Source organism: Lissotriton vulgaris, chromosome 2_2 (assembly GCF_964263255.1).
Source record: "Lissotriton vulgaris chromosome 2_2, aLisVul1.2, whole genome shotgun sequence".
Classification (NCBI taxonomy): Eukaryota; Metazoa; Chordata; class Amphibia; order Caudata; family Salamandridae; genus Lissotriton; species Lissotriton vulgaris.
In genome coordinates this window covers 328253087-328278828 of record NC_141688.1, presented here as the reverse complement: position 1 = coordinate 328278828, position 25742 = coordinate 328253087, and the positions used below count along the sequence as shown (strand labels likewise).

At 51.2% G+C, this 25742-nt stretch overlaps 1 protein-coding gene across 1 annotated transcript in view; it reads left to right on the top strand.

The window, feature by feature from the left end:
* RAPSN (receptor associated protein of the synapse) overlaps positions 1-25742 on the top strand; it is a 139095-nt gene that overhangs the window by 49935 nt on the left and 63418 nt on the right. Inside the window, exon 2 of the mRNA XM_086959730.1 lies at positions 10787-11125. Coding sequence (XP_086815856.1) covers positions 10787-11125 — 339 coding nt within the window. The remainder of the gene's footprint in view (positions 1-10786; positions 11126-25742) is intronic.

The following is a 25742-nucleotide window of genomic DNA, read 5'->3' as shown; positions in this document are numbered from 1 at the left end:
ACAGCTGGCCACTCCTCGAAGCTGCACAGCTGGACACTCCTTGAAGCTGCACAGCTGGACACTCTTCGAAGCTGCACAGCTGGCCACTCCTCGAAGCTGCACAGCTGGCCATTCCTCGAAGCTGCACAGCTGTCCCTGGTCGCTGTCCCAGAGTGGGGTCATCTTTGTTAGTTCTCCTTACCAACCCAATAATTTCTGTCGCTGCTCACCACTTTTCCACCACTGTCTGTGTGTGTGTCACCAACCTGAGCCTCCCCCCTGTCGTATACTAATGGGAGGTACCCCCTAGCTCCCATCACTGCTCTGTCAACTCTGCATGTGCAACTGTGTATAACCGAATCTGTCAAGCGCCTTACAATGATTACCTGGGAAATGCGTTTCTTGTAGTAGAATGATGTCTGGGGCGTGTCTATTAAGAAATTGCTCACAACACAAGGAGGGAGGTACCCTTAAGACCGTTTAGGGGACAGGGTAAATAGTACACAACAACAAAAAGTCCCTAGTTGGAGGAAATATATCCTAAGGCGTAAGGTAACCTAGGCCTGGTGGCTTAAGGGTTATCTACGCTAACAGAGACTACAAATATGTCAAGACACCCTATTGTACATAATCAGTCAGTGTAAACACCCTATCTGTACATCACACAACAATTAAGAGACTATAATTTCTACTAGTGTAAAAGCAACAATTTATTAAAAACGTATACAGAATCAATTTGCACCAGAAAACATAATATATATAATGTGTTTTCTGGTGCAAATTGATTCTGTAGAAATTATAGTCTCTTAATTGTTGTGTGATGTACAGATAGGGTGTTTACACTGACTGATTATGTACAATAGGGTGTCTTGACATATTTGTAGTCTCTGTTAGCGTAGATAACCCTTAAGCCACCAGGCCTAGGTTACCTTACGCCTTAGGATATATTTCCTCCAACTAGGGACTTTTTGTTGTTGTGTATTAAGAAATTGCATCACTACTGTCTGCTTTATCTTGGCATTAAGGCCATTGATGTTCCAGGACCACACTTTTACCGAGTTCACCAGAACTTCAGGAGATGCCATGGTATAGGGTCCGTCTCCCCCCTCCTGCCCTGTTCGGCCCATGTTGACCTCACCTTTGTCTGGCTTTCTGTGCCCTGAGTGGTAATTGTTCCTCCCAGTCCCCCGAGCATGCAATTGTTTGTGTGATGTAACATAGTAACAATCCAACTTCCCCCAACTGCATCCTCCCTCCCCCACCCTGCTACCCTGCTAAATATGCTGTGCATTCCCCAACTTCCCAACCGGCAGAGGGCCTGTCGCCCAGATAATAACCTAAACCAATAACAGTAAGGGGTGTCTCAGCCATATCACGGTATCAGCTAGGACAATTACTCTTGTCAAACCCCAGCTGAAAAGCCCCCTGCATCAAACAAATTCCCCGTCTAGCAGCTGGTTCTGCTTACAGTTCTAGTGTCACTGCAGTTCCTGGTTCGCAACACTGGGGTTGCAGCTTTACTCCACACTGGTAACAGGCCCTGGTCTCTCTTACCTGCAGGATCGCCAGGGTAGTCAGTCTGTGTTACCCCCACTGGCACCTTGTTGTGTCCCAGGAGCCTCCTCTGCTTCTTGTTCCGATTGTCTTCTGATCTTCCCACCTCGATCTGGTCCTCCCTGGCCAGACCTTGACCCCTAGCTTCTGCCTTGGATTGATGTACGCCACCCCTTCTACCAGTCCCATGTCTCCTCCGGGGAGGCAAAGTACCTGGTCTTGCCCCCTGCAATTATTTGGAGCTTCGATGGAAAGAGTATTCTCTTCACTTCCTCAAAACTCCTCCGCTGTCATTGCACCTACAGGGGGAATGGGTTCTCGAAGTGTATGTCAGCTTTCACTCTGGCTGCTTGGAGGATAGCATCACAATCACAATAGTTGAAGATCTTCGTGATTATTGTCTGTGGGGAAACCCCTGGTTTGGGCAGGGCCACTGGGGCTCAATGCCCCCTCTCAATTGAAAAGAATTTGGACAGTCTCTTGGGCCGCAGTGTGTTTAATATAAAGTCTTATAGGAAGAGGTCTATACTGGGGCCCTCCGCTCCCTTCAGGACCCCCACCACTCTGATATTATTCCTTCTCGCCCTCCCTTCCTGGTCTTCAAGTTTGGCTGCTATGGTTGTGGCCTGCTGCATTAGGGTTTGCACTTGCGCTTCCAGGTGTTTTGTCGGGGACTGGAGCTGAACAATTTGGGACTCGGCCATTGTGACCTTCTTGCTTAGTTTCTGAAGGTCTGCCCTGATCAGGATGACCTCAATGGTCACAGTGTCTATCTTTGGTTCCAGAGTGCCCTTCAGGTCTATTATGCCTGCCTTTATGGCCCCTAGGGAGGGTTCAACTGCTACTACCCCCTCCACTGCTTGGGGGTCTCAGGATCGCATAGTTATCTAATCTGTTTAATTGGGCGGCTCATGCACGGACGTTGTTCTTCACGCATAGTGGAGTGAGGGAGGTGTACAACCCCGTCCCTACCTCATCGTAGATCACTTGTGTTACTGCGTCACCCTCCGAGGGGGAAAAAAGGGAGGATGGGATTAGGAATCAGCTTATGTGGTCTCACGCACCTCTGCGTTTGTTATTTTGCACCAATATTGCAGCACCGCAACAAAACCGGTTCTCACCCTTCTAGCCTCCCCTGGAAAGCCCTGCCTAGGAATGCATTCTACCTGTTGCTTACTGTTGGCTATGTAATTCACAATTTCTGTCTTTTTATTTGCTGACTTTAATTATTTTAGGCTGTCCACTGTGACTTTCTATATCCCAAGGAGTAAATCCTTTTCACACTACCTCTCCTTGTATTCTCCTACAGGGCTTCTTTCTGTGAACAGGCCTGTAAATGTGGTTCTTATATTGTCTCATGTGCTGTGCATTCAAAGACAGAGGCCAAATGTCAGCTTGTTCTTCCAGGGAGCTTTATGTTTACTTTTCTCTTTTGGACTTCAAATTGAGTAGATTTATGTCACGATCTTGCTGGTTACTGGTTGCAAGAAAGGGTTTTTTTCTAACACACAACAACATTTAAATGAACTGTGCAACAATTTCAGAATTTTTCAGAATTAGTAAAAGGTCAAATGAAGCACATCTTTGTGGTGTGTTGGCAGCTGGGACAAGGTGACCGAGACGGTATGAAAACAAACTCTCAGCACCTCACAACCCAAAAAGTCAGCAGGCCTTGCCAAGCCAACCAGAACTGCTCTGCCTGGATCCACAAATGTGCTGACGCTTGAAACCAGCGAAAACCAACAAATCCTCATAACAAGCCAGCTGATACACCCCGGAGCTTAGAACCATCTGGCACAACTGGTACCATCTCGAGAAGCGATGGGGTGCCACCAAGCCCTCAGTAATGACCACTTACGTATCCAAGAAAACAGCTACCACGGTCCGCATCCACACCGCAGCCAACTAAATGAAGAACCTCTTCAAAATTGTGAAGGAATACTCCAACCTAACGGGCACTGAGAACACCATCCATCCATCTCAAGAACTCTGCAACGCCCTCTCAGAGTACCTCCACAGCAAGATTGCCACTGTCTACAATCACCTCGACCCCAACTCACCACCCTCAGCCTCAACAACCGCAACCAACCACGAACACCAGCTGAACTTTAACCACCTGTCTCTGCTCACGACCCAAACCACCACAACCATCATGTCATCCATACACTCCAAGGCACCCAGTGACCCCTGTTCCCACCTCCTCTTCCACCTCAGAGCAAACCTGATCAGAACGGAACTCACCCGCATCTTCAACATTTCCTCAGCAACCTTCTAGATCTGACTTGTTCTTTGGAAAGACTAACGCGCATTTGCTAACGCGCTCCCCGACCTCTGCATTATTCGCGTGCAGCGCAATTTGATATTTTAAAACTTCTTCGTATTTGTGGCTTTCAGTTATTTAACTCTTACTTTGCTTTTTAATCGCTGATAAGATTGTCCACAGACTTGCACGATAAATTGGGCCCCCCACCGCTTGTAGAGCGGAGTTCTCTGTGTTCCCAACATCCCTTACTGGTGACGCTTGGCCGCCATATTGGGGGTGCTGGTTCTCAGCGCGCCACTTGTTGCAGCGCTCTAGTGCTCCGTTGGGAGCCTAGGTGAGGCGGCATTTAAAGCTCACTTCCCTCGCGCGGTGAGCGCTAAGGAAGTGCGGCGCGCGGCAGAAATCTTTCCTTCGCTATGGCTTTCCCTCCTGTCAGGTATGGTAGATCAGATCTATTGGCGTTACGGAAGCAAGTTCCCATCTGTTCTCTTCCGCGTGTATCGCCGTTAAGGGGTCCTTATCGGTGCACCCACTGTTGTTGGTGTCTGCCCCCCTCTTCTCGTAGCCGCTTCATAGAAGCCTCCGCCCGGCTGAATAACGTGGCTGGGGTGAACACTGTGAGTATATACAGTTTAAATGTCAGATCTCTGGTCAAACACCAGGCGGAGATCTTTGATATTGTGACTAACGACTCCCCAGATGTGTTCTTTATCACCGAGACCTGGCTTCAGGACGCTGACATCGCGATTCTAAATCTTGCTTTCCCCCCAGAATATACAGTGGCCACTTTTAACCGCGGCTCTAGAGGGGGTGGCATTGCGATGGCAGTGAAACGTTGTTTTCCCTGCGAATGGAAAGAATTAAAACTCCAGGGCTGCGAATGTGCCCGCTTTAGAATTTCTCTTTCCCACTGCTACAGCTTCTCAGGTCTTCTAATATACCGGCCTCCGGGCTGCGATGCGGCCTTTAGAGCCGCTCTCCCAGACGTCATTAGCATAGAAGCGCTTGGCTGTGCTAATTTTAATGTGGTTGGCGATCTCAATCTGCATTTTGACTGCACATCCCAACCTGCTATTAAGAGCTCCTTAGCCGATTTAGAAGCCTTGCAGCTCCTACAAAAAGTGTTTTCCCCTACCCATTCAGGTGGTCATACACTGGATCCGTTCTTCACCACCTTAGAGGATATAATCATGTATCCATCCGTCCCGCTGACATGGACTGATCATATGCTGGTGAAGGCAGCCATTCCTGTGGCAGACCCTATATTTGTGGCACAGAACAAAACCTCTTTTTCTCGCCAGTGGAGCAAATTAAAACTAGAAGATTTCCACTCTCTACTTGGAATGACTCCCTTACCTACCTTCTCGGATGTTGAGGGAGGGTACGACTCTTTCTGCGCTTGGATTGAAACGGCCCTAGATTCCCTTATCCCCTTGGTGCGCTCCAAGTGCCGTACTAAGGCTCATAGCCCGTGGTATGATGAGACCCTGGCGTCTCTCAAGAGAGAGTGCAGGCAAGCGGAAAGGCAATGGAGGAAGGCCTACGACCCCGTGCGTAAATCCTGCTATCTCACTTTGTCCAAGGCATACCATAGAGCGGTCTGCCGAACACGTGCTGCATATTACGCGCAGGAGTTCCGGGATAGCCCTAATCCCTCTAAACTTATCTTTAAGGTTCTAAAAGAGCTGACGACTAAGAGGGCCTCTGCTGCTGAAATCTGTACAGACTCTCATTGCGAGAGTCTGGCCTCTTTCTTTGTCCAAAAGGTGCATACAATCTATCGCACCTTCCCAACTGCCGTGCATCAATTGGTCCTGGATGTCGGTCTAAAGGGCAATACTCCGTCCTTGGATTTGCTGGCCCCCCTTTCTGAGGAGGGTTTCGATCTATTGAGCCAAAAAATCAAATCTGGCTCTCCAGCAGACCCTCTCATACCGACTCAGTTCAAAAACATGCAGGCGTTATGTCGTGCTCCCTTGCTGGCCCTTATCAACACGTCTTTGACCTCAGGGGTGGTGCCCACCAAGTGGAAGCAAGCGGTAGTTACTCCCATCCTAAAAAAGCCTACCCTAGATCCTGTAAAACCCGAAAACTATCGCCCCATTTCACTGCTGCCGTGGCCTGCTAAAATCACCGAAGCCCATGTGAATAGGATCCTGGCCGACCATCTTGCCAAAGCTAACATCTTGGATCCCACGCAAAATGGATTTCGTGCTGGTCACAGCACGGAGACTGCCTTGTTATACATGGTTGAACATCTGCGCTCCGTGCTGGACACCGGACGAACAGCGGCACTCCTGTTGTTAGACCTGAGTGCCGCCTTCGATACGGTGTCCCACGAGATCCTATTGCGGAGGCTAGCGGAAGCTGGGGTTAGGGGCACGGCGCTAGGGTGGTTCCGTTCCTTCCTTACCAACAGATCCTTTCAGGTTGCGATACCACCTGGCAAATCCACCTCCCACCCGCTCACCTTGGGAGTCCCACAGGGTTCATCTTTGAGCCCCACTCTTTTTAACCTATACGTGAGTCCGCTGGCTGCGGTAGTCAAACGCTGGGGCCTGACAATGGTGTCCTATGCGGATGACACGCAGCTGGCGGTCACACTAAGTGGGGACTCAGCTGTGGACGCCCGCAACTTCTGTGAGGGGCTACGTGCGGTGGCCAATTGGATGAACCTAAACTGTCTCCAATTGAACACAAAGAAGACTGAGGTGATGGTGGTGGGAAAGCAACCTGGATGGTGGAACGACAACTGGTGGCCCCCTGAGCTAGGAACGATACCTTCTCCTGCCATAGAGATAAAAAACCTCGGGGTATGGCTGGACCCCACATTGAGCTTCATCTGCCAAACTAAGAGGGTGGCTGCCTCCTGTTTTGGCATACTCAGGGGCATCAGGCCGGTGCTCAAATTCTTTGATGCCCCCACTAGACAGCTTGTAGTCCAGGCTTCGATCCTATCCAGGATAGACTATGCTAGTGTCTTACTTGCAGGTGCGAACAAGGCAGAACTCATGCGGCTGCAACGTGTGCAGAACGCGGCCGCAAGAGCGGTACTGGGATTGCCCCGTCGTTGCTCGACATCTAGAGCATTGCAATCGCTCCACTGGCTGCCTGTCGCTCGTCGGATCGAGTTTAAGGTGCTTTGCCTAGCTTTTAAAATTTTGAAAGGTATAGCTCCACCGATTTTGACGAATTTACTGACCCCATATGTTCCTTCTCGATCCTTGAGATCGATGGGTCAGAATCTGTCTGTTGTTCCACGTTTTCTGCTGAGCAGGATGGGTGGCCGCTCCTTCCGGGTAGTGGCGGCCAAATTGTGGAACTCTCTGCCCAGTGAAATCCGAGCTATGGAGGATTTACTGCTTTTCAGACGTGCTATTAAAACTTTTCTTTTTAATTAATTTTCCTGACTTTGCTGTATGCGCTTTGTGATGTTGTGTTTACCTTTCCTGGCGCCAGGACGCCCCTTTGCTGGGGCAGCTGTGCGCGGTATAAAAACCAATAACATAACATAACATAACATAACTCCTCCTAAAGAAGCATTTGCCGACCCCAGAGACCTAAAAAACCTCTGACCGATCTTCCTGCTCCCATACCCAGCTAAAGTGCTTGAGAAAGCCATCAACTAGCAACTTATCAAATACATGGAACAAAGCCATCTATTTGAGGCCTCACAATCAGGATTCCGTGCCAACCACAGCACTGAGACCGTGCTGGTTGCTGCCACAGAAGACATCAGAACTCTCCACGATTGTGGAGAAACCATGGCCTTGATCTTCCTCGACCTCTCTGCGGTGTTCAACATGGTCTCCCACAACACCCTTATCAACAGACTACACAGTGTCGGCATACAGCACAGCGCCCTCATGTGGATCGATTCCTTCCTCTCAGGATGCACACAAAGCATCTGACTGAATCCTTCACCTCTGCACCCAAGAACATCCTCTGTGGCATCCCCCAAGGATCATCTGTCAGCCCCACCTTGTTCAACATTTACAGGACTCCCCTCGCAGCAATCATCAGATCCCATGGACTCAACATAATCTCCTACGCTGACTCAACTAATCCTCTCCTCTTCCCAGGAAGATCAAGGCCAAGGTTTCTCCAAGATCTAGGAGAGTTCTGATGTAATCTGTGGCGGCCCACCGAGGACCCTTCCAACGCTCAAACAAACTTCTGCAATGCCATGACCCCCGTCGCAAAATGAATGAGAGACAACTTCCTCAAACTCAACTCCCACAAAAGGGAAGTTTTGATCTTTGGTACATCTCTGCTTGGGACCACAACTGGTGGCTGGCAGAAATCGGACCCACACCAACAGACCATGTGTTCAACCTCGCATTATCCTCGACAGCCATCTCACCATGAAACGATGCAGTTGCCTCCTCCTTCTTCCACACCCTCTGTATGCTCTGCAGACTCTTCTAATGGATCCCCATCAACATCAGAAAGACTATCATGCAGGCGCTCAACACTAACTGCCATTGGACTACGGCAATGCTCTCTACGCTGGAATCTCCTCCCACCTCCTTGAAAGACTCCAGGCCGCAGCCAGAGTCATCCTGGACCTCTCCACATGGACAGGCATTACCCCAGAACTGGGGTGGTGTGGAGTGCAAAATAAAAATGGATTTAGGCCCAGATCTCTGTACTGGGGTGAATGTATGACATTGTTCTGCATTCTGTCCATCAACTGTTGTTTTTGTATTTGTTACCCCGAGTGGGATGGGTATGCTCAGACGTGAGTCCCTTGCTCTCCACACCACTGGAGTCAAGCTATCCTGGCTGATGACGGCTGATAGCCAGAAACCGGTCCTAGGATGCTTGATTCTGGTCCAGGAAAGACATGGCTTGGCAGTTCGGGCTGGACTGTTCCCATGAGGCACAGGGTCAAGGCTGATTTGCATATGGCCATGTCTGAACTGGGGTGGTGTGGAGTGCAAAAAAATGATGGGTTTAGGCCCAGATCTCTGTACTGGGGTGAATGTATGACATTGTTCTGCATTCTGTCCATCAGCTGTTGTTTTTACAGAGGCAGATAGGCACAAAAAAACAAGTGGAACAGAAGGCTGAAGGGCACAAAAAACGAGTAGAAAACAAAGTGGAACAGAGGGCAGAAAGGCACAAAAACAAGTGGAACAGAGGGCAGAGGGGTTCAAAAAAACGAGGGACAAACGAGTGGAACAGGGCAGAAAGGCACCAAAAACGAGTGGAAATAGGGCAGAAAGGCACAAAAAACGAGTGGAACAGAGGGCAGAAAGGCACAAAAAACGAGGGGAAAACGAAGTGGAACAGAGGGCAGAAAGGCACAAAAAACGAGTGGAACAGAGGGCAGAAGGGCACAAAAAACGAGGGGAAAACGAAGTGGAACAGAGGGCAGAAATGCACAAAAAGCGAGTGGAACAGAGGGCAGAAGGGCACAAAAAACGAGGGAAAAACAAGTGGAACAGATGGCTGAAAAGCACAAAAAACGAGTGGAACAGAGGGCAGAAAGGCGGGAAAAACGAGTGGAACAGAAGGCAAAAGGGGCACAAAAACGAGGGAAAAACGAGTGGCACAGAGGGCAGACGGGCACAAAAAACAAATGGCATAGCAGCAAAATACAGAATACAGAAATATACGGGCAGCTAAGAACAGAAGGCAGAACGGGCAGAGAGGCACGGGGGCAGCAAGGGGAACAGAAGGGAAAACCGGGCAGAGACACGGGGCAGCTGTCTGATTGCTCACTTTCCACAAGCCCTTGGTTACCACTAAATAATACACTGCTGTATGCATACATGTCAATTGCAATAGACCCAATTCAGGCTGTCTCCCTCTTGAAATTGCCTCTGCTTCAAAAGGTGTTTTTAAAAAGAAATTTAAATTGTACAAATTGCTTGGGGGTCCCCGGCTTCCAGTAGTGATTCAGTGGGGGTCCTCAGGAGTCAAAAGTTTGGGAACCCCTCCGCTAGATGATGACATACCCACAATTTATAGTTTGTGTGCTGTATACTATTATCAGTAAAACTCTATGTCTGTGCAAATGTAATGCTCATTTCAAGTGAGATTTTTTTGTCTGTATTGCAGTGCGGTACCACACCATGCACACTCGCACCACTCCACGCCACAGCACCCTACTATGGACCACTCGATTTACACCATTCCATGCCACTGCGCTCTGCGCCACCCCTCTCTACTGCCATCTGCACCACTCCACTCCACACTACTGCACTCTACACCACATCACTCTATGCCTCTCTACTCTGCACCACTCTACTTTACGCTGATGCACTCCACACCACTCTAATCTACACCACTGCACTCTTTCCCACTGCACCCTACTCTGTACCTCCCCACTCTACACCCCTGCACTCTATGCCAATCCACTGTACGCCACTCTAATCTCCTCTGCACCACTGCACTCTATGTCCCTTTAATGTAATCTGCACCTCTGCACACCGGGCCACTGTACTCTATGCTACTCTACTCTACTTTAAACCACTGCAATCTATGATGCAGAAGTGTGCACTGCTGAGTTCTATACCACAAAACTGTATGTCACTGTACTCTACGCCACTATACTCCGCAACACTCTATGCCAATGTACTCTACACCTGTCCACTCTACTCTATGCCACTCCACTGTACACTACTGGTCGCGACTCCACTCTAAGCCACTCCAATACACGGCACTCTATGCCACTCCACTGGACGATACAATACTCCACTCTTCACCATTCCACTCTACGACACTCCATGCCACTCTCCCCTACGCCCTAACTTTTAGTCATGCTGAACAGCAGCCACATGGCTAAAACACATTAGCAAAGCAATAGCTCTGGCATGGGGGAGACCTATTGGCTCTACCAGTGCTTATTGTGATATCTCGCTGATGTGGTTGCATAGGCTTAGGGCTTGTCTGTCGTCAGTCGTGCGCCCTGCAACAAGCCATTCCTTGTGTAATGCATTGACCCCCTTCAGTGCTAGCGCCTAACTCTGCTTTTGGTGACAGTTTGCAGTGATCCAGATCGACACAGCGCGGGAGATGGAGGACCCCGATTACCTGATGGAGAGCTACCTGAACCTGGCGCGCAGCAACGAGAAGCTCTGCGAGTTCCCGAAGACCATCTCCTACTGCAAGACCTGCCTGAACATGCAGGGCAGCAGCGTGAGCCTGCAGCTCAACGGCCAGGTGTGCCTGAGCATGGGCAATGCCTACCTGGGCCTCAGCGTCTTCCAGAAGAGCCTGGAGTGCTTCGAGAAGGCGCTACGCTACGCGCACAACAACGACGACAAGATGCTGGAGTGCAGGGTCTGCTGCAGCCTAGGGGGCTTCTACCTGCAGCTCAAGGTAAGGGAGGATGGGAACAGCACTGTGTATGAGACCTCTACCTGCAGCTCAAGGTAAGGGGGGCTGAGTACAGCTCAGTGTACGGGGCTTCTACCTGCAGATCAAGGTAGGGGGGCTGAGTACAGGTCAGTGCAAGGGGCTTCTACCTGCAGCTCAAGGTAGGGGGGCTGAGTACAGGTCAGTGTATGGGGCTTCTACCTGCAGCTCAAGGTAGGGGGGCTGAGTGCAGGTCAGTGCATCAGGCTTCTACCTGCAGCTCAAGGTAGGGGGGCTGAGTACAGGTCAGTGTACAGGGCTTCTACCTGAGCTCGAGGTAAGGGGGGCTGAGTACAGGTCAGTGTATGGGGCTTCTACCTGCAGCTCAAGGTAGGGGCTGAGTACAGGTGAGTGTATGGGGCTTCTACCTGCAGCTCAAGGTAGGGGGGCTGAGTACAGGTCAGTGCATGGGGCTTCTACCTGCAGCTCATGGTAGGGGGGCTGAGTACAGGTCAGTGTACAGGGCTTCTACCTGAGCTCGAGGTAAGGGGGGCTGAGTACAGGTCAGTGTACGGGGCTTCTACCTGCAGCTCAAGGTAGGGGCTGAGTACAGGTCAGTGTATGGGGCTTCTACCTGCAGCTTAAGGTAAGGGGGCTGAGTACAGGTCAGTGTACGGGGCTTCTACCTGCAGCTCAAGGTACGGGGGCCTGAGTACAGGTCAGTGTAGGGGGCTTCTACCTGCAGCTCAAGGTAGGGGCTGAGTACAGGTCAGTGTACGGGGCTTCTACCTGCAGCTCAAGGTAGGGGGGGCTGAGTACAGGTCAGTCCATGGGGCTTCACCTGCAGCTCAAGGTAAGGGGGGCTGAGTACAGGTCAGTCCATGGGGCTTCTACCTGCAGCTCAAGGTAAGGGGGGCTGAGTACAGGTCAGTGTAGGGGGCTTCTACCTGCAGCTCAAGGTAAGGGGGGCTGAGTCCAGGTCAGTGTATGGGGCTTCTACCTGCAGCTCAAGGTAAGGGGGGCTGAGTCCAGGTCAGTGTATGGGGCTTCTACCTGCAGCTCAAGGTAGGGGGGCTGCGTACAGGTCAGTGTAGGGGGCTTCTACCTGCAGCTCAAGGTAAGGGGGGAGCTGAGTACAGGTCAGTGTAGGGGGCTCTACCTGCAGCTCAAGGTAGGGGGGGCTGAGTACAGGTCAGTGTAGGGGGCTTCTACCTGGAGCTCAAGGTAGGGGGGCTGAGTACAGGTCAGTTTACGGGGCTTCTACCTGCAGCTCAAGGTAGGGGGGCTGAGTACCGGTCACTGCATGGGGCTTCTACCTGCGGCTCAAGGTAGGGGGGCTGAGTACAGGTCAGTGCATGGGGCTTCTACCTGCAGCTCAAGGTAAGGGGGGCTGAGTACAGGTCAGTGTACGGGGCTTCTACCTGCAGCTCAAGGTAGGGGGGCTGAGTACAGGTCAGTGTAGGGGGGCTGAGTACAGGTCAGTGTACGGGGCTTCTACCTGCAGCTCAAGGTAGGGGGGCTGAGTACAGGTCAGTGTAGGGGGCTTCTACCTGCAGCTCAAGGTAGGGGGGCTGAGTACAGGTCAGTGCATGGGGCTTCTACCTGCAGCTCAAGGTAAGGGTGGCTGAGTACAGGTCAGCGCATGGGGCTTCTACCTGCAGCTCAAGGTAGGGGGGCTGAGTACAGGTCAGTGTAGGGGGCTTCTACCTGCAGCTCAAGGTAGGGGCTGAGTACAGGTCAGTGTATGGGGCTTCTACCTGCAGCTCAAGGTAAGGGGGCTGAGTACAGGTCAGTGTACGGGGCTTCTACCTGCAGCTCAAGGTACGGGGGGCTGAGTACAGGTCAGTGTAGGGGGCTTCTACCTGCAGCTCAAGGTAGGGGCTGAGTACAGGTCAGTGTACGGGGCTTCTACCTGCAGCTCAAGGTAGGGGGGGCTGAGTACAGGTCAGTCCATGGGGCTTCTACCTGCAGCTCAAGGTAAGGGGGCTGAGTACAGGTCAGTCCATGGGGCTTCTACCTGCAGCTCAAGGTAAGGGGGGCTGAGTACAGGTCAGTGTAGGGGGCTTCTACCTGCAGCTCAAGGTAAGGGGGGCTGAGTCCAGGTCAGTGTATGGGGCTTCTACCTGCAGCTCAAGGTAGGGGGGGCTGAGTACAGGTCAGTGTAGGGGGCTTCTACCTGCAGCTCAAGGTAAGGGGGGAGCTGAGTACAGGTCAGTGTAGGGGGCTCTACCTGCAGCTCAAGGTAGGGGGGGCTGAGTACAGGTCAGTGTAGGGGGCTTCTACCTGGAGCTCAAGGTAGGGGGGCTGAGTACAGGTCAGTGTACGGGGCTTCTACCTGCAGCTCAAGGTAGGGGGGCTGAGTACCGGTCACTGCATGGGGCTTCTACCTGCGGCTCAAGGTAGGGGGGCTAAGTACAGGTCAGTGTATGGGGCTTCTACCTGCAGCTCAAGGTAGGGGGGCTGAGTACAGGTCAGTGTATGGGGCTTCTACCTGCAGCTCAAGGTAGGGGGGCTGAGTACAGGTCAGTGTAGGGGGCTTCTACCTGCAACTCAAGGTAGGGGGGGCTGAGTACAGGTCAGTGCATGGGGCTTCTACCTGCAGCTCAAGGTAAGGGGGGCTGAGTACAGGTCAGTGTACGGGGCTTCTACCTGCAGCTCAAGGTAGGGGGGCTGAGTACAGGTCAGTGTAGGGGGACTGAGTACAGGTCAGTGTACGGGGCTTCTACCTGCAGCTCAAGGTAGGGGGGCTGAGTACAGGTCAGTGTAGGGGGCTTTACCTGCAGCTCAAGGTAGGGGGGCTGAGTACAGGTCAGTGCATGGGGCTTCTACCTGCAGCTCAAGGTAAGCGTGGCTGAGTACAGGTCAGTGCATGGGGCTTCTACCTGCAGCTCAAGGTAGGGGGGCTGAGTACAGGTCAGTGTAGGGGGGCTGAGTACAGGTCAGTGTACGGGGCTTCTACCTGCAGCTCAAGGTAGGGGGGCTGAGTACAGGTCAGTGTACGGGGCTTCTACCTGCAGCTCAAGGTAGGGGGGCTGAGTACAGGTCAGTGTAGGGGGCTTCTACCTGCAGCTCAAGGTAGGGGGGCAGAGTACAGGTCAGTGCATGGGGCTTCTACCTGCAGCTCAAGGTAAGGGGAGCTGAGTACAGGTCAGTGCACGGGGCTTCTACCTGCAGCTCAAGGTAGGGGGGGCTGAGTACAGGTCAGTGTATGGGGCTTCTACCTGCAGCTCAAGGTAGGGGGGCTGAGTACAGGTCAGTGCATGGGGCTTCTACCTGCAGCTCAAGGTAAGGGGGGCTGAGTACAGGTCAGTGTGTGGGGCTTCTACCTGCAGCTCAAGGTAGGGGGGGCTGAGTACAGGTCAGTGTACGGGGCTTCTACCTGCAGCTCAAGGTAGGGGGGGCTGAGTACAGGTCAGTGTAGGGGGCTTCTACCTGCAGCTCAAGGTAAGGGGGGGGCTGAGTACAGGTCAGTGTAGGGGGCTTCTACCTGCAGCTCAAGGTAAGGGGGGCTGAGTCCAGGTCAGTGTATGGGGCTTCTACCCGCAGCTCAAGGTAGGGGGGCTAAGTACAGGTCAGTGTAGGGGGCTTCTACCTGCAGCTCAAGGTACGGGGCTGAGTACAGGTCAGTGTAGGGGGCTTCTACCTGAGCTCGAGGTAAGCGGGGCTGAGTACAGGTCAGTGTAGGGGGCTTCTACCTGAGCTCGAGGTAAGGGGGGCTGAGTACAGGTCAGTGTAAGGGGCTTCTACCTGCAGCTCAAGGTAGGTGGGGGGGGGCTGAGTACAGGTCAGTGTAGGGGGCTTCTACCTGCAGCTCAAGGTAGGGGCTGAGTACAGGTCAGTGTACGGGGCTTCTACCTGCAGCTCAAGGAAGGGGGGCTGAGTACAGGTCAAGGTAGGGGGGCTAAGTACAGGTCAAGGTAGGGGGGCTAAGTACAGGTCAAGGTAGGGGGGCTAAGTACAGGTCAAGGTAGGGGGGCTAAGTACAGGTCAAGATAGGGGGGCTAAGTACAGGTCAAGGTAGGGGGGCTGAGTACAGGTCAGTGTAGGGGGCTTCTACCTGCATCTCAAGGTAAGGGGGCTGAGTACCGGTCACTGCATGGGGCTTCTACCTGCAGGTCAAGGTAAGGGGGGCTAAGTACAGGTCAGTGTAGGGGGCTTCTACCTGCAGCTCAAGGTAGGGGGGCTGAGTACAGGTCAGTGTAGGGGGCTTCTACCTGCAGCTCAAGGTAAGGGGGGGGCTGAGTACAGGTCAGTGTAGGGGGCTTCTACCTGCAGCTCAAGGTAGGGGGGGCTGAGTACAGGTCAGTGTAGGGGGCTTCTACCTGGAGCTCAAGGTAGGGGGGCTGAGTACAGGTCAGTGTACGGGGCTTCTACCTGCAGCTCAAGGTAGGCGGGCTGAGTACCGGTCACTGCATGGGGCTTCTACCTGCGGCTCAAGGTAGGGGGGCTAAGTACAGGTCAAGGTAGGGGGGCTAAGTACAGGTCAGTGTATGGGGCTTCTACCTGCAGCTCAAGGTAGGGGGGCTGAGTACAGGTCAGTGTAGGGGGCTTCTACCTGCGGCTCAAGGTAGGGGGGCTGAGTACAGGTCAGTGTACGGGGCTTCTACCTGCAGCTCAAGGAAGGGGGGCTAAGTACAGGTCAAGGTAGGGGGGCTAAGTACAGGTCAGTGTATGGGGCTTCTACCCTCAGCTCAAGGTAGGGGGGCTGAGTCCAGGTCAGTGTATGGGGCTTCTACCTGCAGCTCAAGGTAAGGGGGGCTGAGTCCAGGTCAGTGGATGGGGCTTCTACCTGCAGCTCAAGGTAAGGGGGGCTGAGTTCAGGTCAGTGTATGGGGCTTCTACCTGCGGCTCAAGGTAGGGGGGCTAAGTACAGGTCAAGGTAGGGGGGCTGAGTACAGGTCAGTGTAGGGGGCTTCTACCCTCAGCTCAAGGTAGGGGGGGCTGAGTACAGGTCAGTGTAGGGGGCTTCTACCTGCAGCTCAAGGTAGGGGGGCTGAGTACAGGTCAGTGTACGGGGCTTCTACCTGCAGATCAAGGTAGGGGGGGCTGAGTACAGGTCAGTGTACGGGGCTTCTACCTGCAGCTCAAGGTAGGGGGGCTGAGTACAGGTCAGTGTAGGGGGCTTCTACCTGCAGCTCAAGGTAGGGGGGGCTGAGTACAGGTCAGTGTATGGGGCTTCTACCTGCGGCTCAAGGTAAGGGGGGCTGAGTACAGGTCAGTGTAGGGGGCTTCTACCTGCAGCCCAATGTAGGGGGGCTGAGTACAGGTCAAGGTAGGGGGGCTAAGTACAGGTCAGTGTATGGGGCTTCTACCTGCGGCTCAAGGTAAGGGGGCTAAGTACAGGTCAAGGTAGGGGGGCTAAGTACAGGTCAAGGTAGGGGGCTAAGTACAGGTCAAGGTAGGGGGGCTAAGTACAGGTCAAGGTAGGGGGGCTAAGTACAGGTCAAGGTAGGGGGGCTAAGTACAGGTCAGTGTATGGGGCTTCTACCTGCAGCTCAAGGTAGGGGGGCTGAGTACAGGTCAGTGTATGGGGCTTCTACCTGCAGCTCAAGGTAGGGGGGCTGAGTACAGCTCAGTGTCTGGGGCTTCTACCTGCAGCTCAAGGTAAGGGGGCTGAGTACAGGTCAGTGTAGGGGGCTTCTACCTGCAGCTCAAGGTACGGGGCTGAGTACAGGTCAGTGTAGGGGGCTTCTACCTGCAGCTCAAGGTAGGGGGGCTGAGTACAGGTAAGTGTAGGGGGCTTCTACCTGCAGCTCAAGGTACGGGGCTGAGTACAGGTCAGTGTAGGGGGCTTCTACCTGCAGCTCAAGGTAGGGGGGCTGAGTACAGGTCAGTGTAGGGGGCTTCTACCTGCAGCTCAAGGTAGGGGGGCTTAGTACAGGTCAGTGTAGGGGGCTTCTACCTGCAGCTCAAGGTAGGGGGGCTGAGTACAGGTCAGTGTACAGGGCTTCTACCTGCAGCTCAAGGTAGGGGGGGCTGAGTACAGGTCAGTGTAGGGGGCTTCTACCTGCAGCTCAAGGTAAGGGGGCTGAGTACAGGTCAGTGTAGGGGGCTTCTACCTGCAGCTCAAGGTAGGGGGGGCTGAGTACAGGTCAGTGTACGGGGCTTCTACCTGAGCTCGAGGTAAGGGGGGCTGAGTACAGGTCAGTGTAGGGGGCTTCTACCTGCAGCTCAAGGTAGGGGGGGCTGAGTACAGGTCAAGGTAGGGGGGCTAAGTACAGGTCAAGGTAGGGGGGCTAAGTACAGGTCAGTGTATGGGGCTTCTACCTGCAGCTCAAGGTAAGGGGGCTGAGTACAGCTCAGTGTATGGGGCTTCTACCTGCAGCCCAAGGTAGGGGGGCTGAGTACAGGTCAGTGTAGGGGGCTTCTACCTGCAGCTCAAGGTAGGGGGGCTGAGTACAGGTCAGTGTAGGGGGCTTCTACCTGAGCTCGAGGTAAGGGGGGCTGAGTACAGGTCAGTGTAGGGGGCTTCTACCTGCAGCTCAAGGTAGGGGGGCTGAGTACAGGTCAGTGTATGGGGCTTCTACCTGCGGCTCAAGGTAAGGGGGCTAAGTACAGGTCAAGGTAGGGGGGCTAAGTACAGGTCAAGGTAGGGGGGCTAAGTACAGGTCAAGGTAGGGGGGCTAAGTACAGGTCAAGGTAGGGGGGCTAAGTACAGGTCAGTGTATGGGGCTTCTACCTGCAGCTCAAGGTAAGGGGGGCTGAGTACAGGTCAGTGTACGGGGCTTCTACCCGCAGCTCAAGGTAGGGGGGCTGAGTACAGGTCAGTGTACGGGGCTTCTACCCGCAGCTCAAGGTAAGGGGGGCTGAGTACAGGTCAGTGTATGGGGCTTCTACCTGCAGCTCAAGGTAGGAGGGGCTGAGTACAGGTCAGTGCATGGGGCTTCTACCTGCAGCTCAAGGTAGGAGGGGCTGAGTACAGGTCAGTGCATGGGGCTTGTACCTCCAGCTCAAGGTAGGGGGGGCTGAGTGCAGGTCAGTGTATGGGGCTTCTACCTGCAGCTCAAGGTAGGGGGGCTGAGTGCAGGTCAGTGTATGGGGCTTCTACCTGCAGCTCAAGGTAGGGGGGCTGAGTACAGGTCAGTGCATGGGGCTTCTACCTGCAGCTCAAGGTAAGGGGGGCGGAGTACAGGTCAGTGTACGGGGTTTCTACCTGCAGCTCAAGGTAAGAGGGGCTGAGTACAGGTCAGTGTACGGGGTTTCTACCTGCAGATCAAGGTAGGGGGGCTGAGTACAGGTCAGTGTAGGGGGTTTCTACCTGCAGCTCAAGGTAAGAGGGGCTGAGTACAGGTCAGTGCATGGGGCTTCTACCTGCAGCTCAAGGTAAGGGGGGCGGAGTACAGGTCAGTGTACGGGGTTTCTACCTGCAGCTCAAGGTAAGGGGGGCTGAGTACAGGTCAGTGTACGGGGTTTCTACCTGCAGATCAAGGTAGGGGGGCTGAGTACAGGTCAGTGTAGGGGGTTTCTACCTGCAGCTCAAGGTAAGAGGGGCTGAGTACAGGTCAGTGTAGGGGGCTTCTACCTGCAGCTCAAGGTAAGGGGGGCTGAGTACAGGTCAGTGTAGGGGGCTTCTACCTGCAGCTCAAGGTAGGGGGGCTGAGTACAGGTCAGTGTAGGGGGCTTCTACCTGCAGCTCAAGGTAGGGGGGCTGAGTACAGGTCAGTGCATGGGGCTTCTACCTGCAGCTCAAGGTAGGGGGGCTGAGTACAGCTCAGTGTAGGGGGCTTCTACCTGCAGCTCAAGGTAGGGGGGCTGAGTACAGGTCAGTGTAGGGGGCTTCTACCTGCAGCTCAAGGTAGGGGGGCTGAGTACAGGTCAGTGCATGGGGCTTCTACCTGCAGCTCAAGGTAGGGGGGCTGAGTACAGCTCAGTGTAGGGGGCTTCTACCTGCAGCTCAAGGTAAGGGGGCTGAGTACAGGTCAGTGTACGGGGCTTCTACCTGCAGATCAAGGTAAGGGCTGGCTGCAGTTCAATGGCCAAGGCAGGAGGGTAGTGTATCCCCTGTGTAGGTGCCCTACCTTTAAGCATAAACAAAGGTTAAAGAGCAACATGATCAACATAGGGCAGTGTAGGAGTCAGTAAGTAGTAATATCCTATAATCTTGGAATGGCTCCTCCTAAAACATAGGAATGAGGTGACTAAACTACAAAGTACACATCAATGGGTAAGGGAGTTACACAGGACATAAGTTCATTATGTCGAATGTTAGGTAGTAAACGTGACACGGAGATTAGTACGTAGGATTGAGACTCGTGTATGATATTATCTAGAGAGCGTGTAGGTGTGGTAAGGTTTACGGGTTAACTGGGTAAGTATTGTGAGATCCAAAAAGTAAACTGTGAAGATGGATAACCATACCCATGCATCATGGAAAAGAATTGTCTCTGGCAGGAGAAAGAATTAGTAACACTGGAAAGGCATTGTGCAGGGTAAAGGTAGCCATAAACCTAGTATTCAACCACCTAGTCGAACATAGATATGGAACATGTAACCCTGGGGTCTTTGCATGAAAAGTTGTGTGGCCCTCACACCTTTAGCCTTGTTAGCTGAGGAGTTTGGGGCTAAAGGGATTTCTTATGCTGACGACACCCAGCTGTTGTTTACCTGTGGAAAGTGAGAAGAGATTGCTGATAAAGTTTTGAAAGAACATATCTCACCCGTATTTCTTTAGATAACTGTTAATCAATTGAAATGCAATGCCGAAAAGACAGAGAGGCAGATTTACAAGCCCCTTACGACACTTTTACGCTGCCTTGGTGTCACTTTTGTGATGCAGCGGCGGCATAAACCATGCGTCACGTTGTGCCTTATTTACATGATGCATCTAGGGAGATGAGTCACTTTGTAAAGCCCTGCGCCACATGAAACCTGCGTCAGGTTTCATGTGGGCGTTCCGGTGCAGGGTGGGCCTTCCGGCACCAGAACGCCACGTAAAAGTGACACCGTGAAATCTACAAGATTTCACACAGTCACTTTTACAGCCACGTTGCGTCAAAACCCGACGCCTGCTAGAAGCAGCCGTAAGGAGTGACGCACCATGTTGTGGATAGGCCAGGTTGGAACAGTGCTGGAGTTGCGTTGCGCCCCCGACACAACTCCAGCACTGCGCCAACCTTACGTGGGCAGATGCAACATGCATCTGTTTATCCATGCACCTTGATGCGCCGCATTGTAAATGCAAATGCAAAAACAACAGTTGATGGATTGCATTGCATTGCAGCGCATCTGTGGTGGCGCACGGGTAAACTTGTGTCACGCATCTTAACCTGGCGCATCCCTGCTGACTTGCAGGAACGCGCCAGAAGTTGTCAATCTGCCCCAGAAAGATTATTTTTTGGCTCTATCTCGCCAGTTTCATGGCAGACCTTTTGCCAATGAACCCCCACCCCCTGGCCCTCAACAGAATACAGTTAAGAATCTGCGCATCAACTTGAAAGGGGCCTTTCCTTTTAACCAGGCTAGGATAACGTCCAGAGTGGACTAAGGGAATGCCTTATACTTGGGTCTATCAGATTACCCTCTTAATAGACTGCAAGTGGTTCAAAATTTGGCGGCTGGAACTCTCCGGGATCTCCCCCACAGATCCCATATAGCCCCTCACTTGCAGGCTCTTCATTGGCTCCCATTAAAAAGGTCTCCTTTTAAAACACTGCTCCTTGCCCACAAAGCACTACAAGCCACCGGGGTAGGCTGTCGCAGGGAACGCATTACAGAGTGCGCGCCTTTGCAAAGTCTCTGTTCTTCTACCAGAGAATTGGCTTAGATTCCTAAGATTTATTGAGCGAGAATTGGAGGCAGGTCTTTCTCCTATCTCGGCTCAGATGTTTGCAATGAACTTCAGTCGAAGTTACGTACAACAGCTGAGACACTAATCTTCAAGAAAAAACAAAAAACCTGATTGTTCCAACAGGAATAGCGCCACTGTTTGCCTGTGAAGATAGCCTTGAAGCCGGCGCCGGGATACTCAGCCGATATCTCTGTGCTTTATAAATCTCAATCAAATTATATCTTGTTAATTGGGCTTGATAAACACTCAAATACCCGTGGTATCTTGGCGCTAGCTACTCTGTAACGTGAAGAAAACCTATGAAGAATTGAATAACCAGGTCATGAGAGCTTTTGTGAAAGACAAAAGATTAGTGGAGTATGTAATGTGGATGGGAAACTTGTTCCAGTTGGAGGTGGGACCCAGCGCAAAGCCTTGTAGGTAACACAGAGAGCTTTGAAAGTCATCCTGTACCTGATTGAAGCCAGTAAAGCTTCTCCAAATGTTTGAACACCGATCAGTGTTTCGGAATGTAGTGGAGGAGGCGGCTGTGGCATTTTGTAGCGTTTGTAGCTTGTGTAGTGTGTGTTGATGAGCACTGAGGTAAACTGCCTTGCAGTAATCAAGTTTGGAGATTGCAAGAGAGGTGACTATTTATTTTTGCAGATGTGATGGAATTAAAGGAAGAAGCGATTTTATCATCTGCAGAGTATAGAATACTTTAGAAGAGACTGCGTTGGCCTGGTCAGTAAGACGAAGCTTATCATTTATCAAGACACCCAGATTCGGGCTTTATTGACTGGCGTGGGGAGAGGGCGGAGCTCTCGGGGCCACCAGGCAGGCGTCCAGAATGAAGGATGGGCAGCAAAGAGCAGCACCTCGGTCTTACCTAACTGGAGGCAGTTCTCAGACATCCAATTACTGACAGCCTGCAAGCAGTTACAGAAGCTGGTGCCTTGATCAGGCCCCTCACTGCCAAGAGAGACGACGACTTGCATGTCGTTGGCATAAGAAATAAGGGCAAAGCCAAATGATTTAACGATCTCAACCAGAGGGTAACATGAGTGTTGAAAAGTGTGGGGCCGAGCGGGACCACTGCGGGACCCCGCATGGAAGAGAAAAAGGCATTAGTTGTCCAGTCGAAGCGATTGCTCTTGTGATAGTAGGAATGAACTGAGTGAGTTCCAGGCGGAGCCTGTGATACCGATCTCAGTCAGACGGGACAGCAATTTGCTGTGGTGAACCGTGTCAAGCACCGAATCAAGGCCACTTTGCCTCCTGCATCTAAGGTTATTTGGATTTCTTCGGTGACCTTAATTAGGGCAGTTTCCATACTATGATTTGGATGGAAACAATTTGAGTGGCGTCCAAGAGGTTGTTGGATTGAATAAAGTCAGGGAGTTGAGAGTTCTTTACTTTTACAATAATCTAAGCCAGCAGGAGAAGACAATAATTATTTTGATCAGGAGGGTCCAATGAAGGTTTTTTTGAGGAGAGGAAGAACAGACACTTTCTACCAGCAAATTGGAAAGAAATCAGAATCAAATTCAAGCTAGATGATATTTGTTAAAACCGGGGCAATCTTATCTGAAACAAGGGCAGCGATCCTGAGTTGGCAGGGATCTACAGGTGAGCCTGATCTTGAAGCTTTGACCAGTCTAGCACCTGTATCGTTGGTTGGAGTATCTTGCCCATAGGATTGAGTATGTCTAATGGAAAAGGTACTGAATATTTTTTTGACTCTGTTAAAGAAAAAGCTGGCAGCCTCATTAAGGACTGGCTAGAATTGGTGGATTTTCTGTTGAGGTTCATCAATTTCAAAGTGTTTCCCAAAGGAGATGTCAAGCATACCTGCAATCGAGATTTCAAGGAAAGCCACACAAGAAAGGGCAGCTTGCTCTTTGATTTCAGGGAGGCCGCATATCCTCAAGTTCCCCCTCTGATTTCTGTCTTCAAGATCAGAGATCAGAATTCGATCTTTTTTGTTGTTGTTGCTTATTTATATATCAGGGGCAGTTGTGTGTCCTCTATCTTACTGATACGTGATTCAATTTCTTCATCTCTGCCTGAAATTTCCTTGTTGACATTTTTTAGGCCCAGCATCTCATTCTCAAGAATGTCAGTCTTATTTTTTGTACTATGGGTGAGGTCGAAGAGGGAGTTGAGGTGCTGTAGGATTATGTTCACATTCCCCTTGATGGGGGAATCTGTGATTGGTGGCTTCTGTGTAGGCCTTTTTTGCCCTTGTTTAAAATCTTTAGTTAGTGCCTTTGGAATCTTTATGTTTGGAGTCTCCCATTGTATTGGTTGCAGTGTTCAGGTCTCAAGAAAAGATTATGCAAAGGGCTATTGTTAGTAGGTTTACTGAGATTGTTGGCAGCTGGCTTTCTGCAATGTTGGTATAGGTTCAAGAAGTATATCGCCATTTAGGACGTCAGATTGGGTATTTAAAGGATTTATTAGGTGAGCCTGGTGTATACTGGCAATAGTTATCCATGACAGTTTATTGGATGGTGACAATATAGGGAGTTGGCCCTCTATATTCTTGTCTATGAACGTATATGGTGAGGTAGTTGACTGGGAGCCACGGAGTGGACCTATGATGTTGAGGAACCCTAAGGAGGTGCAGGAAACTGAATGGTGTCAAGTAATGCAAGAATGAGAATTCATTAAGTCTAAAAGGATGTCAATATTCTGACATGATGATGATGTACGAGGAAGTCATTGAGATGTAGCACTGGGCAACCATTTATAGGATAAAACACACCTTAAATGGTCCTGAGAGCAAAAGGGAATGTCACCGATATAGGGACAGGAGAGACAAATGGCAGAATTCTCCAAAAGATATATGGATGGAATAGCAATGGTGAGAGAGTCCGGTGAGGCCTCCTACCCTGTGCTGCGTGCTTGCACACAAACACGGAGGGAAAAACCCTCTTTGGCATCTTATAGCACTTGATGGTAGATGAAGATTATTGTAGAGTGAACAGTAAGACACCACACTCTGCCTGAAATCAGGAAGAAGGAAGAGCTAAGCAATAGGAATCCAGAAGAAATGTAGTAGAATCTCGAACTAGTAACAAACCAAGTGACGCAAGGGATGGGTAATGAGGGATCGATGGTGATGCACTTGTAGAAGCCTTGTAATATATCATTTAAAGAGGAACTGATTATGGAGCAAAAAAACCTTCTTCCATCTTCAGTTGGGAGATCATCACCCTGGGAGGACCCATTCTGGAGGCAGCTCATCCATTAGGCACATGAAGAGCCCAAGTATAGCTTCCTTCATCCGCGGCTGTACTGTGGGCTCTGTCGCTACCTGTAGGAAGGTGGCTACCTGACTATGGTTACCCCAGATTTTTTGCCCTTTGTTTAGCTGGTTTTCGACTTAGTTGGCCTGGTTCCCTGCTAATCAGGGCCCCAGGCTATCTGCTCTCTCTGTAAAACGGATTCCATGTACCCTAGGTGCATAACTAGATTGGCTTGGGTCACCTTATCAGCCCCTGTACAGAGCACTATAGGTGCCCAGGGCATAGGTGCCACCAAGGCCTACCAGGGGCTGCAGCATATCTTTTGCCACCCCTGGCTGGCTATCTAAATTGACACAACTGGCTGATCACTCAGCTGGGGCAAGTGGGTGTAATCACCCCTTGCTTAGATATAGTATACCTATATCTAAACCTATATCTGGACACATATATAGCCTGTAAGCCACTCCTATGGAAGGCCTCATCAATCCTGGAGGCAGAGTGCGTGGTTTTATGTGAGATGGTGCTCTGGCATGAGCTGAGCCTGTCTGCAGCTGTCGGGAACAACTCCCTAAGCTGATCCGGGATAATGCCATACCATATACTCTTAAGCGCCTTATAATCCTCGCGGTTATATAGCAACTTTGGTTTGGCTTTATCAAAACATGTCGTGTAAGGTGTCATACGAATTGGAATACTACCCCCTCGCCAGTTCTGGCGACGGGGGTAGCATTCCACCCTTCTAGAGGGAGAAGACATGTTACTTTACTGAAACGCGGTTGATTTAAAATGAGCCTCAGATCCACAAAATGGATAACAGTGCTTTTTGATTTAACGCTTGTGCCCCTTTCCTCATAAAGAGTACTGGGGAGTAATTTAGAAATAAATACATATATTTTTATAATATATACTTGTGTGGTGTCCTTTCATTTGATTACAGGATTGTATGTGGTAAAACAGCTCGCTTAACACGACCTCTTAAGTTAAGCCTTTAAGGCTGCTTAGTCCATGCTACCACTAGGATAGCTTGTCTAACAAGGTTGACTTACAACCAGACATCTTTGGGGTTTGTTTGGACTGATACCCAGTGGTTCCAGAATTGGAAACACTACATATCAGGCCAACTTCTCACATTGGTGTGCAGCGGTGCGGATTTGAGCTTGCTGTTTGTTTTACCATTGCAATCTTTATCAAATTGAAAGATCACATCAAGTACCTCTAGGTACATATAAATCAAAAGCTTAGCATATTAAGTTCTACTGAACTTAGTAGTTGTAGATTAAAGGGATTAGCACACCCTGACTACAACTCACTAGCAAGGTACAGTAGGAAACCACTTAGTGTAGGTAAGTGCATCACTTACACCTCACTAGCAGTCATGTCTGATACAGGTAGAGCCTCAGGCTCTGCTCCTGTAATAGTTGATCCTATAGGGACAACATCCAGATATGACAACCTTAGCCACAAAGACCTGAGTGCCTTGTGCACAGCCAGGGGGCTAAAAAAGGGCAGAGGCCCTACCATTCCTTCCCTAGTAGCTCTCCTAGAAAAGGATGACCTAGATAAGGTGAGTCAGGCTCCCTTAGAATCAGGTGAAGGGATACACTCCCCTGAGAATGAGAATCTT